This window comes from Suncus etruscus, chromosome 9 (assembly GCF_024139225.1).
Source record: "Suncus etruscus isolate mSunEtr1 chromosome 9, mSunEtr1.pri.cur, whole genome shotgun sequence".
Lineage (NCBI taxonomy): Eukaryota > Metazoa > Chordata > Mammalia > Eulipotyphla > Soricidae > Suncus > Suncus etruscus.
This window is the reverse complement of record NC_064856.1, coordinates 56,325,083-56,352,753: the sequence shown is the minus strand read 5'-3', so window position 1 is coordinate 56,352,753 and position 27,671 is coordinate 56,325,083. Positions and strand designations below refer to the sequence as shown.

Genomic DNA, 27,671 nt, shown 5'->3' with positions numbered 1-27,671 from the left:
CTTACTCTCCTTGAGGGAACTCAAATAAATTATCTAACACAACCAGACCCAAAAGGTAGCCTGAAGCAATATGGGATGCTGGGGATTGAATCCAGTTATATGGACATATGCAAGGCAAAAGCCCTACTACTGTGCTATCACTCCAAGTATGAACATTTTAATAGAAAAATATGAAAAGTATAAAAATGTGCTTTATCCTAAAAGTGGCATATACATTTTATTTTAGAAATGTTATATAAAAATGAAGTATAATAAATTACAGATAAAATTTACTTGTTCTTAGATAAATAAAGATAAAAAGGATTATTTTCCATGCATGTTTGGTTGCTTATTCCATTTTATATTGCTCTTTTTGACCCAATTCAGTATCTTTAGATTTTGAAGTGCTGAACTTATTTGCTCTGTTCTTTCTCCTTTTAACGAATTATTACATGTAGTAATGGTTACCAATCTTTAGTAAGGCTCAGGATATTTTTACACATATATTTTTGTAAATATTACATAATTAGAATATTCCCAGAAAATAAAAATATGTTATCAACTTCAAATAAAAGATGCACAGGTATCCAAAATTATATAAAATTTTAAAAATAAAAATATGTTTTTCACTATATTTTACAGAATATGGTGAAGTGAAGGAAAGAAGTTGAATGCAGTGCTAAAAGGGGATAAGGTGATATATAAAATACATACCCCTTCATTAACAATATTGCAAACCACAAAGGGAAAAACATGAGAGAGACAGAGAGAGAGAGTAAGAGTGAGAGAGAAAGAGAAGTAAATATCTGCCTTAGAGCCAGGCAGAGTTTATGGAGGGAAATTGGTGACATAGTTGTCAGAAAAGTACACTGGAGAAATGATATACATTCTATGACTGAAAAGAATTCATGAAGAATTTTGTAACCATGGTGTTTAACCAAAGTAATAAAAAGCATAAAAAATAAACACATCCATGAATTGCTTTGTAAATTAATGGTTATTCAATTAAAACAAATACCAAACAAACAAAAAATTGTTAAAATTTTTGATTTGTGTTTATGTTTTCTACTTCCTTCAAAGTTTGTGAAAGTTATGTGGTTCTATAAATATATCAATTTATTCAAGATTTTCATATTAGTGGCATAAAGTTGTTCATAATAGCAACTTTGGGTCTTTGTATTTCTGACAGAGGTATAATTTTTCATATTCCATCCCAGAGATATTTGAGATTTCTCCCTTTTTTTCTTGTGAATATAGCTAAGGCTTTCCAATATTTTGTTTATTTCTTCTTAAAAGTCTTTTTCATTTACCTTTTAAGTAATTATATTTGTCTGTATTGTTGATTTCTGTATATATTTTTATCATTTTATGTCTTCAACTTGCTTTGGGAATAATTTGTTGTTCTTTTACTACTCTGTCAAGCTTAAATATCAGGTTTATATTTAATATTTATCTTTCTTTGTATTTATTTATTTGGGGGGGCCTATGCATGGTGCTTATGTTTTATATCTGTCTTTGCACTCAGAAATTACTCTTGGCACCTTGAGGGACATTGGTATGCTGAGGATCGATTCTGGGTTCACCACATACAAAAACAAAAGTTCTACCTGCCATGCTATTGCTCAGTCCCTACATTTTATTTTATATTTATTTTTTAATTTTATTGAAACTATTGTTATTTATAAAGTCCTTCATAGTTGGATTTTAGATATACAGTGATTGAAGGTCCAACAATGTCCCCCAAAGTGCACATTTTATCTATGCTTCTCTAGATTGTGAGCAAAAGACTTACATATTTTGTAGGCTCTACATTTGGTGCATAAATGTTGATCAGAGTTAATATTTCTTGGTCTATTATTACCCTGATCAAGAATTGATTGTCCTTTCCTGTCTCTAAGTACTTTATTGAGGTTGAATGTCATTTGGTGATGTCTCTCCCAGTTTCTTTTTGTTTTCCAGTAGTTTGTATAATTATTATTTATCCTTCTACTCTGAGCCTGTGTCTAACCTGAACTTTTATGTGTGTTTTCTGCTGACATCAGATGGCTGGGTTTTGTTTCTTGATCCTACCCACTACTCTGTGCCTTTTGATGGGAGAGTTTAATTGATTGACATTTTAAGGAAACTATTGACAGAAACAACAGTTTTGCCATTATATTGTGTAGGGTTGTTGTTGTTACAGTTGGGTATTTGGTTTATATGATTATTCTTTGAGTAATTTAGCATAGTTTTGATTAGGGTAAATATTGCAAGGTTGTGGTGCTTTTTGTTTGTTTGTTTTTGTCCTAGAAGATTTTTAATTTTCACTCCCATGTAAAGAAAGTTTTGCAGGGTAATGGACTCTAGACTGATAATTTCTATCATTTAGTACTTTTAATTTTTTGTTTGTTTGTTTTTTGGTCCACACCTGGTGACACTCAGGGATTACTCCTGGCTATGCACTCACAAATCACTCCAAGCTTGGGGGACCATATGAGACTTTGGGGATGGAACTGAGGTTTGTCCTGGGTCAACTGCATGCAAAGCAAACACCCTACTGCTGCGCTATAGCTCTGGCCCTAGTACTTTTATTTTATTCTACTCTTTTCTTGCCTGGATTGTTTCAAATGGATTGTCTGGTTTGATTCTTACATTCTTTCTATTATAGCAGGTTTTTCTTCTTCCTTACTGATTTAAAGAGTTCATTTCTCTCTTTGCTTTTTTGCCATTTAGATTATTATATGTTTTGGTGTTGGTCAGTTTCGGCATACTTTTTGCCTTTTGGATTTGTATAGCTGCATCTTTCCAGAGAGTGGGAAAATTCTCTTCTATTATGTCCCTCACTACTTGTTCTTTCCCTTTCCCCTTTCTGCCCCTTCTTGTATTCTTATAATTCTGAGATTATTTCTTTTGTCTTTGTTCATTATGTATCTTACATTTTCTTCCAATATTTTATCTTTTCTTTTTTAACTTTTTAATCACTGCTGTCTTGTAATTTGTTTTTCAGTTAGTCTATATGATTCTCCACCTGTGTAATTCTGCTACTATGGCTTTCTAACATGTTTTTTTAATTACTTCAGTTTCTTTGTATGAATTCTCTCATCTTCTAAATAAGTTCTTATTTAAGTTGGTTGAATTGTTCATCTATAAATTTTTTAGTTTTACAGGCTAGTGACTCCTTGATTTCTGCATAAACATTCAGCGTTTATTTTAGATTCTCTTCTATAAGGCTCTATAAGACTTGGAAATTTTCTAGGATTTCTTTTCATATCCCCAACTGCAGGTTTTTTCCTTAGCTTCCCCCATTGTTCTTTGCATTTGGTGATTTGGAATGCTGGAGTTTCGGGGTGTTTAATAAAGTGATATATTGAACTGTTTATATAAAAGGTGGCTAGAGGTATATCTGCTTTAAAGGCTATTTTCCTAAACAAGCAAGGTTATCTAAGTAAGATAATAATATTGCAAACTAGGTTATTGGGTTGTTCAGCTGAGTTTTGAACTGTTTATTTTATGAGAAAGAAGTGCTAGGAGCCAATCTGCCTGGAACTATATGATATACATGGAAAAGTCTTCTAGTGCATCCAGACAGTTTGGAGAAAGGAGGGTTGATAGGAGGGACTGAGGTCCTGTATCTGCCCAGACACAGACCTGAAATGCAAGACTATATTTCTATATATAGGTACTGTATTTCTATAAGTACTATAAATATAAGTACTTATATTTCTATGAGGGGCACACCTGGGGTGGGTTACTCCTGGCTATTCGCTCAGAAATTGCTCCTAGCTTAGGAGACCATAATGGATGCTGGGAATTGAACTTAGATCTTTCCTGGGTCAGCCATGTGTAAGGCAAACGCCCTACCATTGCACTATTGCTCCAGCTCTATGAGTATATTTCTTTAAGTACTGCTTTTATTGTGTCCCATAGGTTCTGCTAGTTTTTGTTTGCATTATTTGGGGGGGGATTTTTTTCTTTTTAATTTTTTCTCTCATCCTCTTGATTTCTAATAGTATGTTGTTCAGTCTTGAGATATTAGAGACTTTTCTGAATTCTTTTATACTTAATTAATTTCTAACTTAATAGTACTATGGTCGGGGCCGGGCAGTGGCGCTAGAGGTAAGGTGCCTGCATTGCCTGCGCTAGCCTAGGACGGACCGCAGTTCGATCCCCCAGTGTCCCATCCATATAGTCCCCCACCAGGAGCGACTTCTGAGCTCATAGCCAGGAGTAACCCCTGAGCGTCACCGGGTGTGGCCCAAAAACCAAAAAAAAAAAAAATAGTACTATGGTCTAAGAAGAAACTTAATTTTTTTCATATTTTTATGAATTATGCTCACTCAAATTGTGCTTTACTTATTGTATATTATGAGTAATATTCCAGGTGCACTGGAGAAAAACACATATTCATATTTTAGGGGTGGATAGTGCTGTACATATCTATTTATCTCAATTATTCTATCTTCTAATTTTAGGTTCCTTTGCCATGTTGATATTCTGATCAATCTTTTTCTGATGAGAATGGAATGTTAAAACCTTATTCTACCATTATATTGTCGTTGATGCAATGTGTCTACCCAGGTCTTTTAACTCTTGATTTATATGACTTCTTGTTCATTTGTTACATAAACATTGATTAGAATTAAGTCTTTTTAATGTATTATTCTGTTAACTATTCCTATCTCTTATTATGTTCTATAGCTTAAACACTATTTTATATGATACAAATTTGGCCATCTCCACATTTTCTAGACAATTTTAATTCTGAGACTGTGCTTAGCATGATAGTTTGAGTGTCTTTTATTATCAGAAGAAAGTTGGATTTCATTTATTGATCTATACAGATCTATACAGATCATTTATTGATCTATATATTCTTTAATATAATATTTTACAACTATGTATTTTCTAGTTTTTCTAATATAAAGTTATAGGCATCTTTTACAAGGCCTTTGAGGCACATGATGATTAATATTTATATAGTACATATTCTGGACCATAATTAATGTATTATAAAAACATACACATATATTTATCTCAATTATATTTTCAAATAAAATTTTGAAATTATTTGTATTTTAATATATATATTATATATATAATTTAATATATATATTTTAATATATATACTTTTTAGCTGATTATTTTGTCAACATTTTTCTATGCTTATTAGTTATTTATATTTATTCTTGGTGTATGTTTCAGATTTTTGTACATTAGATGAAATTTTCTATTTATTTTGTTAATTTATGAAAATATCTTATTTGTTCTGTGTACTATATAGCTTTGGTTTAAACTATTAAAATAACAAACTGTTGTGAATAAATATAAATAAAAATTAATTATATAATACATGTAATAGAAATATACTTAAATATTAATATTTAGGGATAACATTATACCTAGAGAATATCAAAATTGCATAAAAACAATGCGATTCCTAGAAATCAAATATTATGCTATAGATTGTGATTGTAACCTAATATTTTTTCCTTCAAAAACCAATGACTAAAAGAATGCAAATCACTTCCAAAGATAAGACATATTAAATAACTCATGAAGTTATAACCTCATAAGTGGTGAGGTAACTACTAATATATACATGAGATTTTCTGTTCTCTTTCTAATCACTTGAAACCCTTCTGAGAGAAGACACAACTCAGGATCCTCTATAATGATTCAGAATTCTCTAGAGCATGTCAATAACTCCAGAGATTGCCACTAGTATCCTCCTGTTAACTTCATTTAAATGTAACTATTATTGAACAAGTTATCTTTGTTCAATATGTTTTGACAATTGGGTCAATGTGAAAACTTTTAGATGGATGAAAAATTGAGAGGTATGAACAGTTCTCTTCTTGTTTTTCTTTATCTTGATTTGGAAAATTTACTGAGCTCTTTGTGTGGCATTCTTTCCACTCTACCTATTCTGTAGCTTAGTTTCTATTCCAATACCTGAAGTCCAAATTGCTATTGACAGAAAATTTTGTACTTCTTTCATAACAAGATGAGAAATGGCTGAAAAAATTTTAAATAAGGATAAAAAACTACATTTAAATGAAAAAGTGATAAACTGTCATATGTTACAGCAAATTTATTTTAATACTTCTAGGTTTTATTTTTCTTCTTAATTTATTTGATTTTATATTACTCATTTCATTCTCTGTGTTTTTGTAAGTTATAGCAATACGTATAAATATACTTTGGCTGAAATGCTACCAAAGAGAGTATACTTTAATTTCAGTGGTCATACACACTTAGTAGCAGTTTTCACACCTTTGTGACACAAGGAATCATGACCATCAGTGTGACAGCATATCACTTGACACACTTTATAATGAAATCACATTAAAAATTAATTTAATAATTTATTATTTCAAATACTTGGTATATCTAATAAAGGTCACAAAAATAAAACACAGCTTTTAGAAGATAGTTTCATCTCTGAGAATAAACAGATAAAGCAAGCCTTTGAGAAATAATAGGTATGATCTGGCAGAGGAGAGCTGCTTAATACTGAACTAGAAATGTAGCCAAAATAAACATAGCTTAGTTTATCTATGTTATGGTACATTAAGGGATACCTGTGGACTTTTACATGGCAATTAAACTATGATTTTATGCCTATTTTGTAAGTTTACAGACCATTGAGATCTATATCAAGGATTACCAAGTAAAGTTAATTATAGGATTATCAAAGAAATAATTGCACACTTTCCAGAATAATCCCTTGCTTTTTCAACTTCTTTAAAGTAGATAACTTTCTCCAAGTTAAGTGTCAATTGAAAGCTACATTGATTCTTTTTGACTCCATAACTTAGTGATGATTTAATGAAAGATATAACAAGATAAATATAAACAGCTTTATGTCCGAGAACTTACAAAATCTATACAGAGAACATGGATGATGTTGCTTAGAAGAACAAAAGAACCAAGGCTTTCACCTGAAAATAAACTAAATTAATAATATGATTTTTAGATAAATTCAGTTTATTATTTTATTGTTTGAATTGTGACATTTAGAATAAAGTTAATTCTCTTGATCTTCCCTTAACTTGCCAGATGAATTCAGAAATAATTTTATGAAGTACTGTTATTCAACATTGAAGATTTCCCAAATAAAAGATATTATGAATAATGTTCTTGAAATGACTGATAGTGCTTGGAGGTAATCTTTAGTTCTATTACTTTGAATTATATATATACATATATATATATACATCATACATATATAGGCTAAAGATTTCTGTGGTTAGAATATTGTGACTTACGTAAAAAAAAAAAAGAACTATGAGAGAGACAAATCAAACTCAGGTGACAGAATTCTTCCTCCTGGGACTCTCTGATGACCCCATCACTCAGCAATTGCTTTTTGTCTTGTTTTTGTTTGTCTACCTTATCACTGTACTTGGAAATCTGCTGCTCATGTCCCTAATTTGGATTGATTCCCAGCTTCACACACCCATGTATTTTTTTCTCTGCAATTTATCTTTGGCTGACCTCTGTTTCTCTACCAACATCGTTCCTCAGGCTTTAGCACACCTTCTGTCTAAGAAGAAGGTTATTTCATTCACACATTGTGCAGTTCAGCTTCTAGTCTTTCTTATTCTGGGCTGCACACAATGTGTTCTTCTGGCAGTGATGTCCTATGACCGGTATGTAGCCATCTGCAACCCTTTACATTATTCTAGCATCATGACTTGGAAAGTATGTGTCCAGCTGGCTGCAGGGTCATGGATCACTGGCATACTAGGATCTGTTGTGGACAGCACCTTCACATTAAGGTTACCTTACCGAGGGAGAAATACTATTTCTCATTTCTTTTGTGAGGCCCCTGCACTACTGACTTTAGCATCCACAGACACTCGTACAACAGAGATGGTTATTTTTCTCTTGGGGGTTGTAGTTCTCCTCATACCTGTTTTTCTGATTTTGGTATCCTATGGCAACATCATCATGACTGTGATCAAAATGAAGTCAGCTACAGGCAGGCTCAAGGCATTTTCTACCTGTGGATCCCATCTGATAGTGGTCATTCTCTTTTATGGATCAGGAATTGTCACATATATGACTCCCAAATCTTCCAAAGAACAAGAAAAACTCGTGTCTGTGTTCTATGCAATGGTGACTCCCATGCTTAATCCTATCATCTACAGCCTGAGGAATAAGGATGTGAAAGGAGCTCTGAGGAAAGTAGCCACAAAGAATTTTCCATATAGGCTTAGATTTTTCCACTAACAGAATATATTGGCTCTTCAAGAAAGCAAGGAGCAATAATTCATGGAAGTAAAGAGTCTGCTTCTTGTGTCTTAGACTTTTGGCAATTAATAATAAAGGCTATTCCCGTAAAAATATTCTTTTACATTTTATATCTCATGAAACCTGTAAAATATTTTAATCATGCTATCTTACTATTTTAAGATTAATTAAATGTCTTTATTAAAACAGATATGTTCACTTTGTTTCATGAAATGTTGTTTTACAAATTTCAACTTAGTTTCACCCGAAACAGAGATCATCCCTGGTTTCTTTATATTTGCTTGTGTACACCTGTTTTCATCTAAAACAGAGACTTTTCTACTTAACATCTTGTTTTATGTGTCTAACGCATACCTGGTCTCAAGATAGTCCCTTTTGTCCTTCCCCTGCCTGGGCATGTTCTCCATACTTAATAAAGACTGTTTCTGGAAAGCAGCTTGCTTTCTCTGGACAAGACAGAAAGCTCTGGAACCACATGTATTTCATTCTTTCAAGCTTTACCTGGTTTATTTTCTGCAATGACCCCTAATCCAGACCTGTTTCCCTGGGTGAGATTATGGTCTGTGCAGCCTAACAATCAAGTACTTAAATATCTAGCATTATGACTTAATCCCATATGATGAAGTTATTACATGTTCATGTGTATACATATGTGCCTACAGGTCCCCATGACTCCTTATAAGACTAAGCCTTACTCATCAAGACTAGACTATCTTATGATTTTTCTTCCTTTTTCTTTCATAAATACTCTGAAGTTTCATTGTAGAGGGAGGAGAAAATATCAGAAAGGTTATTGAATTAAATAACTGATAGTTTGCTTCCTGCTTCTTGGCCTTTCTGGTAATGAAGAATAAAACTGTACCAAGGTTTGGTATATACATTCATCCAATTTAAAAATTTCTGTAAACTATAATATATTTTGTTATGCTATTTTCTATTATTTCAACATTTAATTCATCTGCATTTTAAGGCAATCAAATATCTTTGCATCACTAAATAGGCACCAAATTCACTAATATTACTTAATTACTTAACATAAAGTATGTATTATGTTTATGTATTTGCACATCTGCTTGCATGTGTGTTTGAGGTGGATGGGTAGATCATGGACAAAATAAAACTGAATAAAAATATTTGAAAATAATTGTTAGATGTATCAGTATTATAACTATCAGTACAGAACTCTACAAAATAGAGTCAGATCTGAAAAATGAACAATTAATATGTGTCATTACACACTAATTTGCATAATAACTCATCATCAAATTCTAGTTTTGAAGATTCTGAAATGAATCTTGGAAAGAGAAGCAATATATCATAGACCAAAAGTCAAATTTGTATATTTAGGAATATGGATGTGACAAAGTCAATTGAATAAATACTTCAAGTTTATTCTCTGCCAGTTTTCTAATTTGCTAATGCTAATCTTACAATTAGAAGTCAGATACTGGAGGGTCTCTCTCCCTTCCTGGAGCAGGATTTTTAGCAGCACGGGCGGGCAGCTGGCAGACCTCCGCATGTGCCAGCGGCCTTTTGGCCTGGCCTAGGGTGGGGGGCCCGGACCTGGGTCACCCGACCCCCCTTTCCCCCTTTCCTCCGGATCTCCAGGTGGGTTTCTGGGAGGAGCTGATGGGGCACCCTGGGTTTTCCCCACTCCCAGGCCGGGTCTGGGGACCGGCCTAGGTTGGGCTTAAATCCCTGCCCTTGGGGCCTGGGAGGGTCTCTCTCCCTTCCTGGAGCAGGATTTTTAGCAGCACGGGCGGGCAGCTGGCAGACCTCCGCATGTGCCAGCGGCCTTTTGGCCTGGCCTAGGGTGGGGGGCCCGGACCTGGGTCACCCGACCCCCCTTTCCCCCTTTCCTCTGGATCTCCAGGTGGGTTTCTGGGAGGAGCTGATGGGGCACCCTGGGTTTTCCCACTCCCAGGCCGGCTCCAGAGGTTGGCTTAGGGGGTGGCGTTTGATCTGGGGGGTGGCAGATAATTGCTCAGCTATACTCGGGCTGTCACTGGCAATTTCATACTAGTCTACATTTTGAAACCGCGCGCTAGCGCCCCCGCGCGATCATATGCTCCTCCCAACCATCAGTACCCCAGATTTACCCTTCTTAACTTCAGTAACTCACAGCTTTAATCTCTGACCAAAGACATACAGTAGATCTTCCAAATCCCAGAACTATTTAGAAGGACACAAATCGAACACATATTGAACACATATATCTTTTGAATATTTTATGATTATTTTCTTTAACTGCTGTAACTCTCTATATATTCTCCTACCATGATGTTTCTATCCACTTTTCATCTTGTCTTTTCTTTGTAAGCTGTTCAGTAAGGATTGTTGGTGGAACTGTCCCTCAGTTTGATGCCTATGATTGAACTATGTCATGGAAATTGCTGGTCTTGTTCCTATTGCCTCCAGATGCACCAATAACGCTTCATGGCATTGATCCTTGTTTGCATAGACACATTAAAATGGGAGAACACTATACATACAGATTAGTTATTATCTAATAAATCTCATTACATTGTACCTTACACCCTGAATATTGATATAATGACCTGGCACAGGCCTCAGATGAATGGGCATTCTCCATTCACGCTGGAACCAGGCAAGCTATCTACGAAACATCCAAGGTCTTTTATAGCAACAGTTGGAAGCAGTCCTCTACCAGGAAAGACACCACCAAGGGTGTGACATCGACCTCCTTAAAAGACACTTCCGTTTATACTGAGAAGATGTGACAACAACAATGACCTGTGAGAAGACATGACAACAACAATGACCTGCTCTACAGGACATGGTTCTCTCTATTGCCCCTTAAGTGTGAGGTGAAACGAGAGGATGCTCTGCACCATCCTGACTGCAATATGGGATATGCAGACTCCAGGATCTTTAATACAGAAACATGATACCAACAACAGAGACTATGTGAGGAATGGAGGTGTATTGCCACTACAGACGATGACTTGAATTGGACAAACTAGTTTGCCTGGAGCCTAGAGTCAGTCCTGTGCCAGGAAACTTCAGGGGTAGGGTCTCCATGTATTTAGACCATAATTTGTCTTTCCATGTCCCTTATGTTTTGGTGGGCCTATGCAAACAAATGCCACTTTAATATCGTTTTTTACTATGTTCCCTTGACTCCAATCCTTAAGAAAAACAACCCATTAAAACTTTTGAGGTTAACTTAAACTAGTAAGCATGTGCATGGAACTAGATAAATGTACTTTGCCCTCAATGTTTAAAGAGTTACATAAGTCTAATATCTTTAGATTATATGGTGTGCTGCTAAGAAACAATATGTACTACAACTGGGGATTTGAGGGACAAAGTAATTGTATTGTGCATGGGTTCAGTTTTGTTTTTCTTAATGCTCTTTGGCTGAAAGTTCAAGGCTGGGATATCATCGATGGGACTACTGAGAATCCTGTTTATGGGTGATTGGGCTTCCACTGTAACTTTACCCTGTCCTCTTTCTTTGCATCTTTGTTGTCATAATTAAAATAAAAAAAAATTAAAAAAAAAAAAGAAGTCAGATACTAAGGGAAGCTATAGGTACATAACTAAAATATAGCTTTCTGTGGCACATAGTGTAAGAGATAAAGATATAAGGGAAATAATTAAAAAGTATTATTTTTCTATCTGTAAGTTGTTTATGCCTCAAATATGAAACTTGTGAGGCTTATCAGAAACTTTATTAACATGATATCAATCACGACACACTTGTACTTAAGAAGAAATCAGTCTTTCCCAGCTGGACTATTTATATTAAAAAGTGTTGGTAGAAGGGAAAAATAGAAAAGAACAGGAAGCACAGATGCTTTTTAATTAATAATTCTAGGAGCTGGAGCTATGGCGCTGCAGTAGGGCATTTGTCTTGCATGTGGGTGATGCAGGATGGACTGTAGTTTGATTCCCTGGCATCCCATATGGTCCCCAAGCCAGGACCTATTTCTGAGTGCATAGCCAGGAGTAATCCCCGAGAGTCAGCGGGTGTGACCCAAAATAAGAAAAATAATTATAGTCACTTGACCTAATTTGATAATGCTAACTTTTTCTTTACCACCTATTCATGGTACCTAAATGTTCTTAAAACATGTCAGCTAGTTAGAGCTCTTTCTAGTGTGGAAACATTCACTTCCTATAATATTTCAATCACTGGTGATACCTATTAAATTGAGTTCTTGATGTTTTTTTGGAGGGATGATATTATAAGAGAGTCAACTAAATTTCAAACTGAATTATTCTTGGCTTTCATGTGTACCACGCAGTCAATTTTACTTTAGAAATAGTATCAATCCTTTGAGATGACAGAGTAACTCTCTACTTGATGAGTCAATGATATGAGGTCCCAGTACTCATTAATAAACTACTTATAATTAATTAGGATTATAAGTAATTTGAAAACTACATGAAAGACATTCCTTCTTTGAGTGTGAAGAACCATATGAGTCACTGAAGTCCAAGAAAGGAGGGAACAGCAAAAACTTTTCATTATTGTTTTTTGATGTTGTAATGAGAGTCTATATCCATCCCTTAGTTTGTTGACTTGTGTTTCCTTGGAGTTATAGAGAGCACTATAATTGATTACTACTTCAAAGTGCTGTTTGAAACATTATTTTACAAAGACACTTAAACTTCTCAAACATTTGTCATTTCACTAGCATTGTTCTTAATATTAGCAGATACTCCCATGATTCTATCATATCAACTGTTTCATAGTGGTGGGGAAAAAAGTTAGTGACTGCATTGATAGATTGTACAGGTATAAAATACTTGCCTAGCTGCATCCTACCAAGGTTTTTGCCACAGCCTGCACATGGCTTTAACCCTGCCTGGAATGGCCCTTGATCAAAGAGCAATGTGTAAGTTCTAAACACTACTGTGTATTCCCCAAACTGCAAGAGCAAAAAACAAACAAACAAACAAACAAACAAAAAACTAAAAGGAAAAAAATTTAAAATCCACAGAACGGGCTGGAGAGATAACACAGCAGTAGGGCATTCACATTGCACGTGGTCAAGCCCTGGAGGAACTTGGTTCAATTCCTGGCATCCCATATGGTCACTCAGCCTGCCAGGGACGATTTCTGAGTGCAAGGCTAAGAGTAACACCTGAGTGCCGCTGGGTATGGGCCAAAAAAATCAATCAATCAATCGATCAATAAATAAATGAAGTTTAAAAAATATCAACAGAACCTGTAATTATATTCCAGATGTTTTCCTCACAATTTAAAAAAAGAAATGCTATGAAACTAATTCTTGGGGCCGGAGGGATAGCATAGAGGTAAGGTGTTTACCTTGCATGCAGAAGGACCGTGGTTGGAATCCGGGCAACCCATATGATCCCCCGAGCATGCCAGGAGCGATTTCTGAGCGTAGAGCCAGGAGGAACCCCTGAGGGCTGCCGGGTGTGAAACCCCCCCCCCCACAAAAAGAAACTAATTCTTTTTTTTTTTAAGAAACTAATTCTTATGTGTATAGGTACTCACCCTCAAAGATAGGTCTCCATATTCAAAATGCCACATAGAATAAACCTGTTGTCTCAATGAATGGTTCTGTATCAGGGCTTAATTTTTAGAAATTTACATTGAGATGTAAATGTAAAAGTGGTCCTAGAACTTCTGGGTCTGAGCAGCTTCTTCTGAGCAGCACTGTATCCTGTATTACAGCCTAAGCTGTAAAAATTTTGTGCAATTGGCTTAATATTTCTAAAAATGGTTCACAGTCTTTCTGAGAAAGGTGGGCTTGTGAGTTCCCATGTACCTCCCCCCAAAGTATTTTCAATATTCAACCTGCAGATATTTTGCAGATTATGGCTTATAGTAACTCACGTGGCTAACATTTTCAGAACTCCATATAATATCAATAATATACATTAAGTAATATACACAGAATGTTTATCAAGTTACAAACATTATATTATACAATGGAATTAATTTTAAAATAAATAACAGAAATATATCAAAAAATTTTAAGTATTTTAAAAATAAGTTGGACAGTTGTAAGTAAGCCATTACTATAACATTTTTGACAAGAAAAAGTGAAAGTATTTGAACTCAATGAAGTGAAACCATGATATGTAATAATCAAATGATGCTAAAATAGTACACAGGAACAAAGTTAAAGCACTATTTTTACTTCCATGCTTAAACTGAAGAACTATATCAAATAAATTACTTAAAATTCACCTTAGGAACCTGAAAAAATAAGAAGTAAATCAATTCAAAGTGAGCATAGTACCATAAATAAAGATGGTCAAAGTCTTAAATCAATGACTCACAAACAGGAAACAAAATGAGGCAATTAATGCTATCAAAGTTGATTCTTTATAAGATCAATATAATTGATTAAACATACAAACATACCCAAATAAAAAGATAAGACCTACTAAAAATAAATAACATATTCACATATATTAAAAATCAAACAAAAATCAATCTAATTTTAACATGCACAGATGATATAAATAGACAATGTCACAAAGAAATACAAATTGTCAATATATATGAAAAGATTCTCAACTAATTATAAAAAATAAAAAAATGAAAAACCTTGGAATAGTTATTATTAAAAAATAATAAATCGGAGTGTTTGTGAAGATATGAAATAAAAGAAACCCTCATGCATTATTAACACTATTGTATACTGGTACTGACATTCTTGGATTTTTTCTCACTTTGCTCATCTTCTCCCCTTTAGAAAGACCATTATCATAAATTGAATCCACAAAGAAATTCTAGGATACATAATTATTTAAGTCTTTAGTCCCATCTACAAAATCTTTATTATTATGAGGCAATACAACTTATCTACAAAGTAAAATGAATGTGACGGAATTGTTAAAACTCAGGTAAATTGGAATATTTACAGTGGTACCAGTTTGTTTAGTTGTATGATTGCTACCATTCAAGTATAATGTCATTATCTCCTTTTGAACTTGTAGTTTATTGTGATAATATTTCAAAATGTGCATGTTCTGAAATCTTATAATGTTATACTTAAGGGTACTTGTGTGTGAGGGATTTGATAGCTCCTAGTTACTCTATTATACAGAATCATAGTTTTTATCATAGTTTGTGGAAAAAATATATCTAAGTAGTAAATGATATTTTATCGTATTAATTTTTAATAAACTACTACAAATAGTTCATCTAAATCTACAAAATCCAGGTTCAAATCTGTATTTAACAAGAATATGACTACATTAACTGTAAAACTTATAAGGGGACAGCTATATTGATTGAATGATGTGCAGGCTCAGAAAGGACAATTGATTTTATCAAAGAACTATTTAATTAGAAAAATTATTTGTATAATATACAGAAATGTCATGAGATTTTCTATGATTTCCTGTGTATCTGTTTATATCTTTTGTCAAAAAAATGTTTGGAAGTAACTCAAAATTTTTCTGGTTGCCAGTATGGAATTGTAATTTTCCAGATGAGGCATTTCTTATAATAGGAAAAGAGGAGCTCCTCAACTGTTGGTTCTCTAAATATGCATGCTTCAATAATCAATAAAGTTTTAAATATTATTTTAATATTATTTAGTTTCACTTGAATAAAATAGTACGCTGAATGAGGGATGATAAAATGCATGTTTTGTTTACAATCTCTCTGGTATGCCTACACAAAGTCTAATATGTGTGGTGTGGTCTACTGAAAAAAAATTGTTAAAATTTTTCATTTAAATGGAAAATGTGTTTTAAAAAATAAATAAAATAATGAAACAAATGCTACTATTTATGGTCAACATTCTGATTGCTTAATTTTGTAAACATAACTGCCCTTGAAAGTTGCAGGTAGAATTTTTGGACATAAGAAAGAAGGCACTGCAGAAAATTATAGATTACATGGATAACAAGTTCAAGAAATATTAAAACAAATGACAAGTTGTAGTAAGGTTATCACCCTTCAAACTAATTCCAACTCTGTGTAAAACAGCAGCATTTTCTGAGACACTAGAACTATAAACCTATTGAAAAGTAAAAGCTTTGCTAGTCCTTTCTTTCATGTCATAGGCTTTATAGGACAGTAATGGAACCTAGTAGAATGTCTAATATTCCTACTCCTAGGAAGAGTAAAACAAAAATTTGATTTGAGTAATTTTTTTCACCTTCTCTCTTACATTTTACCTCAAGTTTCCATGTAAGTCAGAGTTTTCGAGGGCCCAATGTCCTTTGGATGACCCGCTTCAATGCAGCCTTCACTTCACTATTCCTTAAACTGTAGATGATGGGGTTCAACATAGGTGTCACCACTGTGTAGGAGAGTGACAGCAGTTTCTTGCCCTCGGGAGAGGTACTAGATCGGGGTCGGAAATATGTGAGGATGGCAGTACTATAGAAGAGAGAGACAACCAGAAGATGGGAGGAGCAGGTGGAGAAGGCCTTGTGTTTCCCTTCAGTGGAGGGCATTCTGAAAATAGTGGAGAGTATGCGGACATAGGACCCTAGAATCAACAAGAAAGGGAAGAGAATGAATAGGACAGTGGCTGTCAGAGCCTCTAGTTCAAACAGAGAGGTATCGGCACAGACCAGTGCGATGACAGGAGGGCTGTCACAGAAAAAGTGGTTTACCCTATTGGGGCCACAGAAAGGGAAGCTGAAAATCCATGTGGTTTGAACAGTGGCCACAGGAAATCCTGAGAACCAAGAAGCAGCTGCCAGCTGGACACAGGCTCTTTTGTCCATGATGACTGGGTAACGCAAAGGGTCGCAGATGGCCACAAAGCGATCATAGGCCATTGTGGCTAGGAGGCAGCACTCTGCAGCCCCCAAAAAGAAAAAGAAATACATCTGAGTGGCACAGCCGAGGAAAGAAATGGTAGTGTCATGAATGATTAGGGTTCCCAGCATCTTGGGTACAATAACCAAGTTGAAGCCTATTTCCAGGAAGGACAAATTTCTGAGGAAGAAATACATAGGGCTTTGTAGGGCAGAATCAGCTGTAGTGACCAGGATGATGAGGACATTTCCCATTAGGGTAACCATGTAAATGGTCAGAAAAAGGGAAAATAGAAGAGCTTGCAGCTCAGAAGATAGGGCTGAGAAGCTCAAAAGAACAAACTCACTGACAATTGTCCAGTTTCCCCACATCATTCTTTTGCCCCAGTTTTCATGGGTGTCATTCTCTAGGAAAGTAGGAGAAATGTTCATGTGCCACTTCGATATTTTACCATAGTAAGGGAACCTTCTGTAATCTCACTCTCCACCGTTCATATTATAGTTGTTGATCAAACAGTTATAATTTCCATACTGTAAAAAAATAAGATTCAAAACTGTACTTTTGCCATTATTTGAAGAATACATTTTTCATAGATGAACTAATATTCAGCACCATTGCTTTACTTATCTTTTCTCTATGGAGTGTGTTGAAAGTCACAGCTTTATCTTTGCTCTCCTATCTTCCTCTCTTAGCTGTTGCTAAAGATGAAGTGAGATCAGGTATTGCCAAAGAGAGAAATCTTGATGCACATTAAATGAAGAGAGTAAATAAACATTGCCTGAAAAATGAAAATATGAAAGAAAGTTATCAAAGAAAGTTAACCAACAATTTCCAATAATGTCTGAAGGAATCCTAATCTTGAGCTTTCTTAAACATGAATTCAGTACAAATGGAAGCATAACTAAGGATATTAAATTCCATATAATTGAAGAGATTGCATAATTGCATTCATAACTAAATTTCAAAATTGGGATCCTAAAATTCTTTTTTAGAAACTTAAGTGAAATCATGAACATATGCATATATTTAATAAATGCTGTATAAATATTTGTATATAATGCTGACCCTATACTTCCAAACTAATTTTTTTGGTCACACCTGGCAGCGCTCAGGGGTCACTCCTGGCTCTAGGCTCAGAAATCGTTCCTGGAAGGCTCAGGGGACCATATGAGATGCCGGAATTTGAACCACCGACCATCTGCATGCAAGGCAAATGCCTTATCTCCATGCTACTCTCCAGCCACCTAAACTAATTTTTATGTATCCCATGGTTCAAATTACTATAACTTCTGACTTTCAATATCAGACAATGTTTTATTAACTATTTTCTATGTGTCAGATACACCGTACAACACTGAAAATAATACATAAACTAAGAAAAGTTTCTAACCTCATAAAATACTGCTTCTAGTAGGAAGGAGGAATAAAAATAAATGATAATATCTAGAGTCAGGCTAGTGTCAAAGTTGCTTTTATAGGGAAGATGCTCAACAGGTAAAGTAAGGTCAAGGTGAATAGAAATGAGACTAATGATAGAAAAGCAGAGGGTTGTTATGATAGCACAGTAGGTAGGACATTTTTCTTGCACACAGTTGACCCAATTCTATCCCCAGCACTCCATAAGGTCTCCTGAGCCTGCCAGAAGTAATTTCTGAAGGCAGAACCAGGAGTAACCACTGAGAGCAACAAGGTATGGCTTCAAACAAAAATAAACAGAAAAGCAGGTAAAATGGTAATAGTGATAAAATGTTATTTATATTTTTATGAATCCCTTTACACAATTCAGCCTGTATCACTTATATAAAAATGTGTTTGATACCTATCTATTTTGTTAGTATTACTAACTAGATATTATTATAAATATTTTACATGCACAGAATTATTTGAAATGTCACCAAAAATGCAATGATAGAGGAAATTTTTAGCTACTTTACAACCAAGAAATCTAAGACATAGATAATTTTAAAAATACTCATAAAATTAGACAGAAATTATAAACAATATCAATATTAAAGATAAGCATCTTTGGCAATCTCATAGTACAATTATGAATTTACCCACTGGAACTCTTGTGTGGGCCATCTGAGAAGAGCAAGTCGTCTGAGATCATAAATCAGAGTGTTTGTCATAAAGAGAATAAAGAGGGGCTGAAGTGGTGAAGTTGGTGCCTTGTACGCGCTAACCTATGATAGTGGTTCGAACCCCCAGAGTCCTATATGGTCACTCAAGCCAGGAGCGATTTCTAAATGCATAGCCAGGAGTAACCCCTGAGCTTCACTGGATGTGGCCCCAAAACCAAAATCCAACCCAAACCAAAACAAATAAATAAAAAAGTATAAAAAGAGCAAAAGATCAAGATCATTTATAGAGATGGGAAGAAGTTTCAGCATAGTAATGTTGAAGATTTAGTATACTCATCCTTACCTTGGAGTAATTATTAATTTATATCTCCATCTCCTATTCTATCTGGTATATTTCTTGAAAATAAAAATCATTTTATTTCAACATTGTTATTATCTTTGCATTATTACAAAGATGCAACTGTGTTCAGTATATATTCCTGGCTCTGTGCTCAAGTTTATTCCTGGCAGTGTTCAGTGGATACACTGTACTATATCTTCTGTCCTCTTGTAAATACCTAGCAAAGTAAAGGCATAATACATGTTTATTAAGTAAAAAACATTATTTTAAATGTTAAATATAAACAATAAATATTTTTAGTCAGAATATAGGTACTATGAGCCCTATTTATAAGGAATTTAGATGCAAAGATTATTCATACTAATCGTACAGCCTCATAAATTTCACAGATTTAAAGTTAATAAAATATGAAACTATAAAATAGGCTACTTTTCCTGATATGCCCATTTTTCCCAGTTCAAATTGCTTACTCAGATAATGCTTCAGTCACACAAAAATCATATTTTTCACTTCTTCTTGAATTTATAGTACTTCTCTGTTCTTAGAAACATATCCTTGAAATTATATCTAACTTCCTGCTCATTTTACAAGAATTATTTAAAACATCATTTTATTTATAATGTTTCTATGTACTGCCTTGCCTAATGAGGGTTATACATTTACTCTTTTAAATACCATGTGTGATTTCCATTAGAAAATTTTTATAATTGTTTTTCTGTATATTTTTATTTTTATGATTGTCTATTTGTTTTCTAATTATTACTGCCAAGATAAATCTATTAGATAATAAATCTACTCATCTTTGAATCTTTTGAACTTATTCAAGTACCTTATTATAATTGCTTAGCAATTAATATAGTCTAAAGCTTAATTATTTTTACAGTAATTTGGTGACTATTGAAATTTTAATTAAGTCTAGAATCAATTAAGATCTCAGAAAAAAAGATCTCAGGCTACGTATTATATTCATGGTATATTTTTATCTTCCATTGTAAATTTAATTTTTAAACATTTTATATGAAAAGATATTTAATGTTTCAACAGTACTATATCATTAAGTGTAACATATATGTCCACTGATCTCAAGTATTTAATAAAATTTTTCTAGCACAGTTAGAACTATAGACTATAACACTTTAGCTATATTCCAAAATGAGTTAATACCAATTTTTTTTTGTTTTGTTTTTGGGTCAAACCTGGCAGTGCTCAGGGGTTACTCCTGGCTCCACGCTCAGAAATCGCTTCTAGCAGGCACAGGGGGACCATATGGGATGCTGGGATTCAACCACCGTCCTTTTGGATGCAAGGCAAACGCCTTACCTCCATGATATTTTTCCGGGCCCTAATACCAATTTTTAAGTATACATATTTTAAGAAAAAGTAACTTTTCTACACAAAACTTTAATGATTGTATCATCATCTGGAACAGATTTCATAATGTAATAATAAACATTTCCAGAAATGATTCATCAAATGCTTTTGTGAAATGCATATAAATCATATCAATATTCATTTTTCAATCCAAAAGCCCATGTCAATTTCCTTATTAACCCTATTTGACGTTTCTCATGCACCAATTTAATATAATTAATTATATACTCCATTAAGTTCCTTGACTTTGTTTTTTATTGTTCTGGTGAGGAAGGTGAAATATCAAAAATAATTTCTGAATGTTTAATTAATGCAAATTAGAATCTTGCATATATCTAGCAGCATTTTTTTCCTTTTAAAGCAGATATCATTTCCTCTGATTTTACAAGCCAAATTGTACAGGGGATCTCTATACTAAAATCAAATAAAGTTAAAAAAAAAAAGTGAAGGAACAGAATCTTAGAGCCCCACTTATTTCATTTCTATGCTTCTCCTGTCCCCCGAAATGGCCCCCGCATACATATGACTGACCTCAGAACTGCACAAAATATATCTGATATACATTACTTTTCATCTGCCTCCTTTAATTAGTCATAATTCCATACATTCTTTCATTTATCTTGATGCTTTAATGACTCTCCTTCCATTAATTTTCTCTTCTTAATCTAGCTTTTCCTTTCTCTTTTACATCTTATATCTTTCTTTTCCATTTTAGGTATTTTTTCTCACCTGCATAGAGAAGCAATGATAGGAAATTGCTGGGAAGAGTTTGAATAAATTATATTTCTATAACTTTGTGAATGTAGTTGTAAGAATATTATCTATAGATTAAAATTCATGTTTTAATTATTCACTGACCTTGAAATCAGTGTCTTCAATGTTGAGTTTGCCTGACCAACTACATTTTTGAGTGTTTCTCTTGAGGAGATAACATTTTTCAAATTCTACTTTTTATTTTAAAATGGAGAGTGAAATTAGTATGTAAATGAGAGGTTGAGACCACTTTTTTATGTTGTAAAGGACTTTTGAGTTATAAGCATGGAAATGAAATGTTGGTTATTTTATCTGTAAAACAGAATTCTTAGTGATGAGACAAAGTTTTCTGAATTTTATTTCAGAAGAAATATATATAGAATATACATAGAAGAAATATTTTCTATTCAACTTTAGAAAGCAAACTATTTTTGTAGTGCTCTACCCACCTGAGAAGTGTTTGTTGATGTAAAATGAAATATGTATACAAACAATTCATACTAAAACTGAGTACATGTTTATCCAAAATATACATGATTTTATATTTTTTAAACTTTATTAATTTAAGTTCTATAAAACTACTTCTTTTTCACTTAAAATCACTAATATTTCTCATTTCTCAGAAATGTATAATCAGAAAAGACATTTTTGGTCAGCCATATTCTCTCTACAAGAGATTTTAAGGCTGTCATTCATTCACCCTTTACTTACCTCCTGTGAGTGAGACATATTTGTATCAGATTCCAGAAATGCATCAATGACTCTAGAGATGTTTTAGACGGTCTAAATAAGTAACTTCAATTGTTCTAAATATGGCCATGTCTGTTTAAGTTTTTCCAGAAAGATTCTAAACTGTGGTAATCATTCCAAAGACCTTTGGACTATAGCTGTCTTGGTCTACATAGCTTATGATCTACGAGGGTTGTGATTTGTCATATTCTCAATAAACATTTTCTCTGATTATGTCAGACATCCCAGGTAAAACCTGGGCTGTGACTAGGTCCAACCTTATAATTATGCCCTGAGATGTGCAGCATTAATCATTCCAGAGAAGCTCTGACCTAGGCCAATACCATTCTCTAGAGGATTCTGGGCTGGGTCTCAGGACTATTTTGGTCCCTGCTGTTTACTGTAGAGTCATTTCCCCTAACACTTAGTCTTCCTCAGGTGAAGTCATAGGTTCACTTCCTAACAGGTGTGAATTTTTAGGCATTCTCAGGAGTACAAAAATTGTAAATGTCTGCATTACCATAATTGAGAAAAGTCTTTCCAAACTTGTGGGACAAAATATAATCAAATGTACAAAACATAGTGGCCTTTATATCTTCTACATTTTCCAAAGGAAAACTTTGGTTATAGTCATGCTTATATTCTTATGTTAATTTTTAAATTAACATGAAATATAAAACTCTGGAATGAGATATACTTGAAATAGTGAGATATACTTGAAATATCACATTGTATACACTCAATGTATACAGTGTGAATCTTTAAAACATTTACATTATAAATGATTTTTACAAAAGCAGTAGTTAGCTTCCATAATCTAAGATAGCTTTCACTTTTATTTTATTGTGAGAAAATATTTAATCATCCTGCTATACAATAGAGCTTTAGGTCTTAACCTCATTACTGAGTTCACTGAGCTTTTGCATCCTCATCACTTCACCTCACCTCTCCAAGGCCCTGGAAACTATTCTTTATTCTGTTCATTGAGTTAACTTTTTCATATTATATAATTTTGAAGAGATCATACAGTATTTGTCTTTCACTGTTTGTCTTTTTTTTTTCAAATAAAAACTGTCTTCAAGTTCTATTCAATTTGCTAAAAGTCAAAGAATTTACTTCTTTTTATGACTGATCAATAATCTATCCTGTTTATGAATATATATATATGTGCCATGTTTTCTTTATCCATTAGTGTTCACTTAGGCTAACTCTATATTTTTCCCATAGTGAGCAATGCTTCAATGAAAATGAAAATAAAAATATGTTTTCAGGAAAACAACTTTGTTTTCTTCAGATCTGCAATCTTTTATATTTCCCCTTAAGTCTCACTGGTATGGTTATCGAAGCATTCCTTACATGAAATCAGAAGTTTTCGGTATGAGAAGGAGAATTCACCAATCATTGTCTAAGAAGAGAATATTAATGAAAATAACAAGCAGAAATGTAGTAGATAAATTGAACTTGTCTAAAATGATAATTAAAAGAAACTTTTAAAGAGAGGAAATAAAAAGCCAAAATATCACCAAATTGTAATTATATAACCTACTGTCTCAGACAGCTGGATATAATGAATGATTTTTCATTAGTTTATTCACCTATTTATTCCATATTTATAAGTGATGATTTAAGCAACTTTAACCAATAGTTTAAAACCTATCACATAAAAAAACAAATGTTTGCAAATTTATTGATGTAGCTATGGCAAAACATCACCTTGGATCAGAGTAATAGCCCATAGAAGTTTAGTCATTTTGAAAGTAAAAACAGCATAAAAATAAAAATGGGTTTTGAGTTTATAAATGTATATGTTGCCAGATCTTCCTTTACTTTACTGCATCCATGTGATGTACTAGTAAGCAACTAAGAAATTACATAATCTCTTAAGTGCAAGTGAATGGATATAAGACAGGGAAGAAATACCTTTGAGGGGATTGTAGGGTTTTCTATTTCATGAGTGATTACATATTTTCCCAAAAAAATAAAATTAGCTAGATGATATATTTTTCTTTTATTGAGTGTCCTCAATATTATAAACATTTTGTACAATTCCTATATGAAAACAGGAATGTGACTATCTGGAACTTCTTGCCAATATAAACATTAATATATTAATAAGAAAAATATTGTTCATCAGTGATGGGCAGGTGCGTGAATTTGTCAGATTGCAATAAGTATTAAACTAGATCTATGTTCTTTTCTGTGATGAGCACTGCAGGCATCATTTCAACAACTGGGTTTCATCCCAATGGACATATGAATAGAAACAGAAATTCCAAATATAAAACAGACTGCTTTCTATTTATAATTTAGAACAGTAATGTATTAATTTCCATTCAATAATTTATTCTTAACTTTAAATGACTATTGAATATAGTTTTTAAGATGAAAGGCCTTGTGGAAGGTCCTTACAAGGGCATTCTTCACCTCATTGTTTCTCAAGCTGTAGATGATGGGATTCAGCATTGGAGTCACAACTGTGTAGGACAATGACAGCATCTTCTTGCTCTCTGGGGAATTATTAGACTTTGGACGAAAATAGGTGAGACTTAAGGATACATAGAAAATGGAGACAACAAGGAGGTGGGAAGAACAAGTAGAGAAAGCTTTATGTTTCCCCTTAGCTGATGGAATCTTGAGGATGGCAGCAGCAATGCGAGTGTAGGAACATAAAATTAGCAGGCAGGGTATCATGACAACTGAAACAGTTCCAACAATTGCATAGATCTCAAACAGTGTTGTATCTGCACATACCAGCTTCAGCACAGGTGGACTGTCACAGAAGAAGTGGTTTACTTTATTAGTGCCACAGAATGGAAAGCTAAAAAGCCATGTAGCTTGTACAGTAGCGATAGGGAAACCTGGAAACCAGGAGACAACAGATAGTTTGGTACAGGTCTTTTGATTCATGATAACTGGGTAGTGCAAAGGATTGCAGATGGCTACATAGCGGTCATATGCCATGGTAGCAAGGAGGACACATTCAGCCACTCCGAAGAAAAAGAAGAAATACATTTGAGTGGCACAGCCCAAAAAGGAGATAGTTGTTTCTTGGGCAAGCAGAGTTCCTAACATTTTGGGCACAATGACTAGGTTGAAACCAATCTCCAGAAAGGACAAGTTCCTGAGAAAGAAGTACATGGGACTCTGCAACATGGGATCAGTCAAGGTAACGAAAATGATGAGGCTGTTTCCTGTTAATGTGATCAAGTAGATGATTAGAAATGTCAGGAAAAGTAGTGACTGCACTTCGGCTGGCAGTGAAGAAAAACTAATGAGGATAAACTCACTAAATCTTGTCCAGTTTCCTCCAGCCATAAATATAAAAATGAGTCATAAGCTATTTTTTATGCTGAGGTTCTTTATTAGGCCAGATTCTAATGTGTTTTCTTTTTCAAACTTCTTAGTGTCAGGTAAAGAGACAATATCAGGATCTCAGTAAAAAAAATTGATGAAAACTTGTGTTGTCTAGGAATACAAACATAAAAAATAATGATCAGTGACTTTGTTCTGAACTCATCTTTGGAAAGGTAAATGTTTCATATAGACAAATTAGCATACAAAGATGTCATGACCAAATCAGAACTATGAGCCCTTATAGGAATAACCAAAGTGCATATTTTAGAAAACACTGGTATTTCTGCGAATGCCTAAAATATTAAAAGATACTCAAATAACATATATGTATATTAAACTATTTATTGGTCTAACATAACATAATTAATAAAATTTTAAACTAAACTTTGTCAAGTTTTGAGAGGTGAATGATGTGCTTGGGTGTTTTGGGTTAATTTAATGTGCATTATTATTGCCCCATGTATAATTATAAATTTTATAGATGAGAAAACTCATATTAAGTGGCAAATCTTAAGTCAAACTACATGTTTGATTTCTTTTTTTTAATTTTGAAAATGAATATTTTTTATTTTTAGTAAATACATTTTTACAATCACTGTGAGAAATAGTTATACAGTTTTTTTAATCAATTTTCAGTCTTAGAATGTCCAACACCCATCCTTCACCTGTGCACATTTCCCACCACCAATATCCCTTGTTTCCTTCCTGCCCTCCCCTCTTGCCCTTTCTTTTTCCTCCTTCTGGAGTATTTTTATTCTCTCTATCCTTTTAGACACTGTGGGTTTGCAAGACTGTTACTGAAGGAGTATCATGCATTTAACTTTATCCCCTTTCAGCACCCAGTTCTTGTCCAGAATGATCATGTCCAACTATCATTGTCATAGTGGGCCCTTCTCTGCCCTAACTATATTCCCTCTCTTTTTGACAAGCTTCCAACCATGGAACTCGTCCTCTGGCCCTTGTCTCTATTTCTTTAGATATTAACACCATGTTATATTTTATTTTATATCCCATGAATGAGTGTGATCATTTTATGAGACAATGCAGTTTTATTACACATGCAGATTTCACATGGTTAGGGCCACAAGTGTGTCAAGACCCCATCGTAGTTCACACATATTTTATATACAGTGTTTTTCAGGGGACATGCAGTAATGATACATGCTTGATTTCAAGAAACTTCTCGTTTCTTTGTGCTTATGTGTGTGAGAGAGTATGTGTGTATTTGTGCTGCATCCAGTGATTCTCAGGTGTTACTCCTGATTCTGCACTCCTGAATCATTCCTGTTAGTACTCACAATACCATATGGGATGCTGAAGATCAAAACCAGCTCATCCACATAAAATACAACCAAAGGCCTGTGTACCTGACAGGCTGCTACTGTGGCATTTACTCCCTGGACCTAATAGAAATGTTAACCAAACAAGTCACAAGATGCTCCAGTAAACCACTCGAGTTGCTAAGATAAGATCACATCCTGTTAAGCTACCATTGTGAAAGAATGTCTGTGAGATATAAGTATATGCGATATAAGGGTATGTTGTAAAACTGGAAAGTCCTTCCTGCACGACCCCCCTACTTTTCTATACCATGGAAAAGTACTGAAAGCTACTTCCTTACGCTGTAGAACTATATAAGCTTGTCTTGCCTTAATAAATTCAGCTCTTGATCAGCCAGCTTGACTTGAGCTCATTTCTTTCTCAGCCTTTTTCCTCCCTTTTAGGTCGGATCCCGCTCGTGACCCACGAATTACTTCGTGATCTTCAGTCCACCCTGCGGGCAGGGTCCTAGGGGGTCGCAATATAGTTTTGTGGCACATGAGTTATCATATATGAATGAAGTTCTGTAGTAAAATGTAGTAAATGTAGTAAAATGCACAATAACAGTTTGAATATTTTATTAACAAAATTCTTTTTGATGCTATAACTTTTAACTCTATTAATTATTTAAAGGAAATTACCTGAAAATTTGAGGCCATAGAGTCACATTATCACACAGTATTTATAAAGGTCATTTTGAAATTTTGTGAGAATTGATAGTAAAGCCAATCACTGAAAAGGACAAGTATCTGAGAAAGAAGTACATGGGATTGTATAGGTG

The 27,671-nt window shown here is 33.9% G+C and overlaps 3 protein-coding genes across 3 annotated transcripts; 1 reads left to right on the top strand and 2 right to left on the bottom strand.

The window, feature by feature from the left end:
- The first annotated feature begins 7,245 nt into the window (after positions 1–7,245).
- LOC126018223 (olfactory receptor 2D2-like) lies at positions 7,246–8,193 on the top strand. Its single transcript, XM_049780369.1, has one exon. It carries the CDS (start codon positions 7,246–7,248, stop codon positions 8,191–8,193), a length of 948 nt encoding a protein of 315 aa, XP_049636326.1.
- Positions 8,194–16,368: 8,175 nt separating this feature from the next.
- On the bottom strand, positions 16,369–17,316 carry LOC126018221 (olfactory receptor 10A4). The gene has a single exon (XM_049780366.1). It carries the CDS (start codon positions 17,314–17,316, stop codon positions 16,369–16,371), a length of 948 nt encoding a protein of 315 aa, XP_049636323.1.
- A 7,261-nt stretch (positions 17,317–24,577) lies between these two features.
- LOC126018515 (olfactory receptor 10A5-like) lies at positions 24,578–25,531 on the bottom strand. Its single transcript, XM_049780645.1, has one exon. The coding sequence runs from the start codon at positions 25,529–25,531 to the stop codon at positions 24,578–24,580; it is 954 nt and encodes a 317-aa protein (XP_049636602.1).
- Positions 25,532–27,671: the final 2,140 nt, after the last annotated feature.

Excerpts from the sequence above, each read along its gene's own strand:
- LOC126018515 (XM_049780645.1), bottom strand. The coding sequence starts at position 25,531 with ATGGCTGGAGGAAACTGGACAAGATTTAGTGAGTTTATCCTCATTAGT.
- LOC126018223 (XM_049780369.1), top strand. The coding sequence starts at position 7,246 with ATGAGAGAGACAAATCAAACTCAGGTGACAGAATTCTTCCTCCTGGGA.
- LOC126018221 (XM_049780366.1), bottom strand. The coding sequence starts at position 17,316 with ATGATGTGGGGAAACTGGACAATTGTCAGTGAGTTTGTTCTTTTGAGC.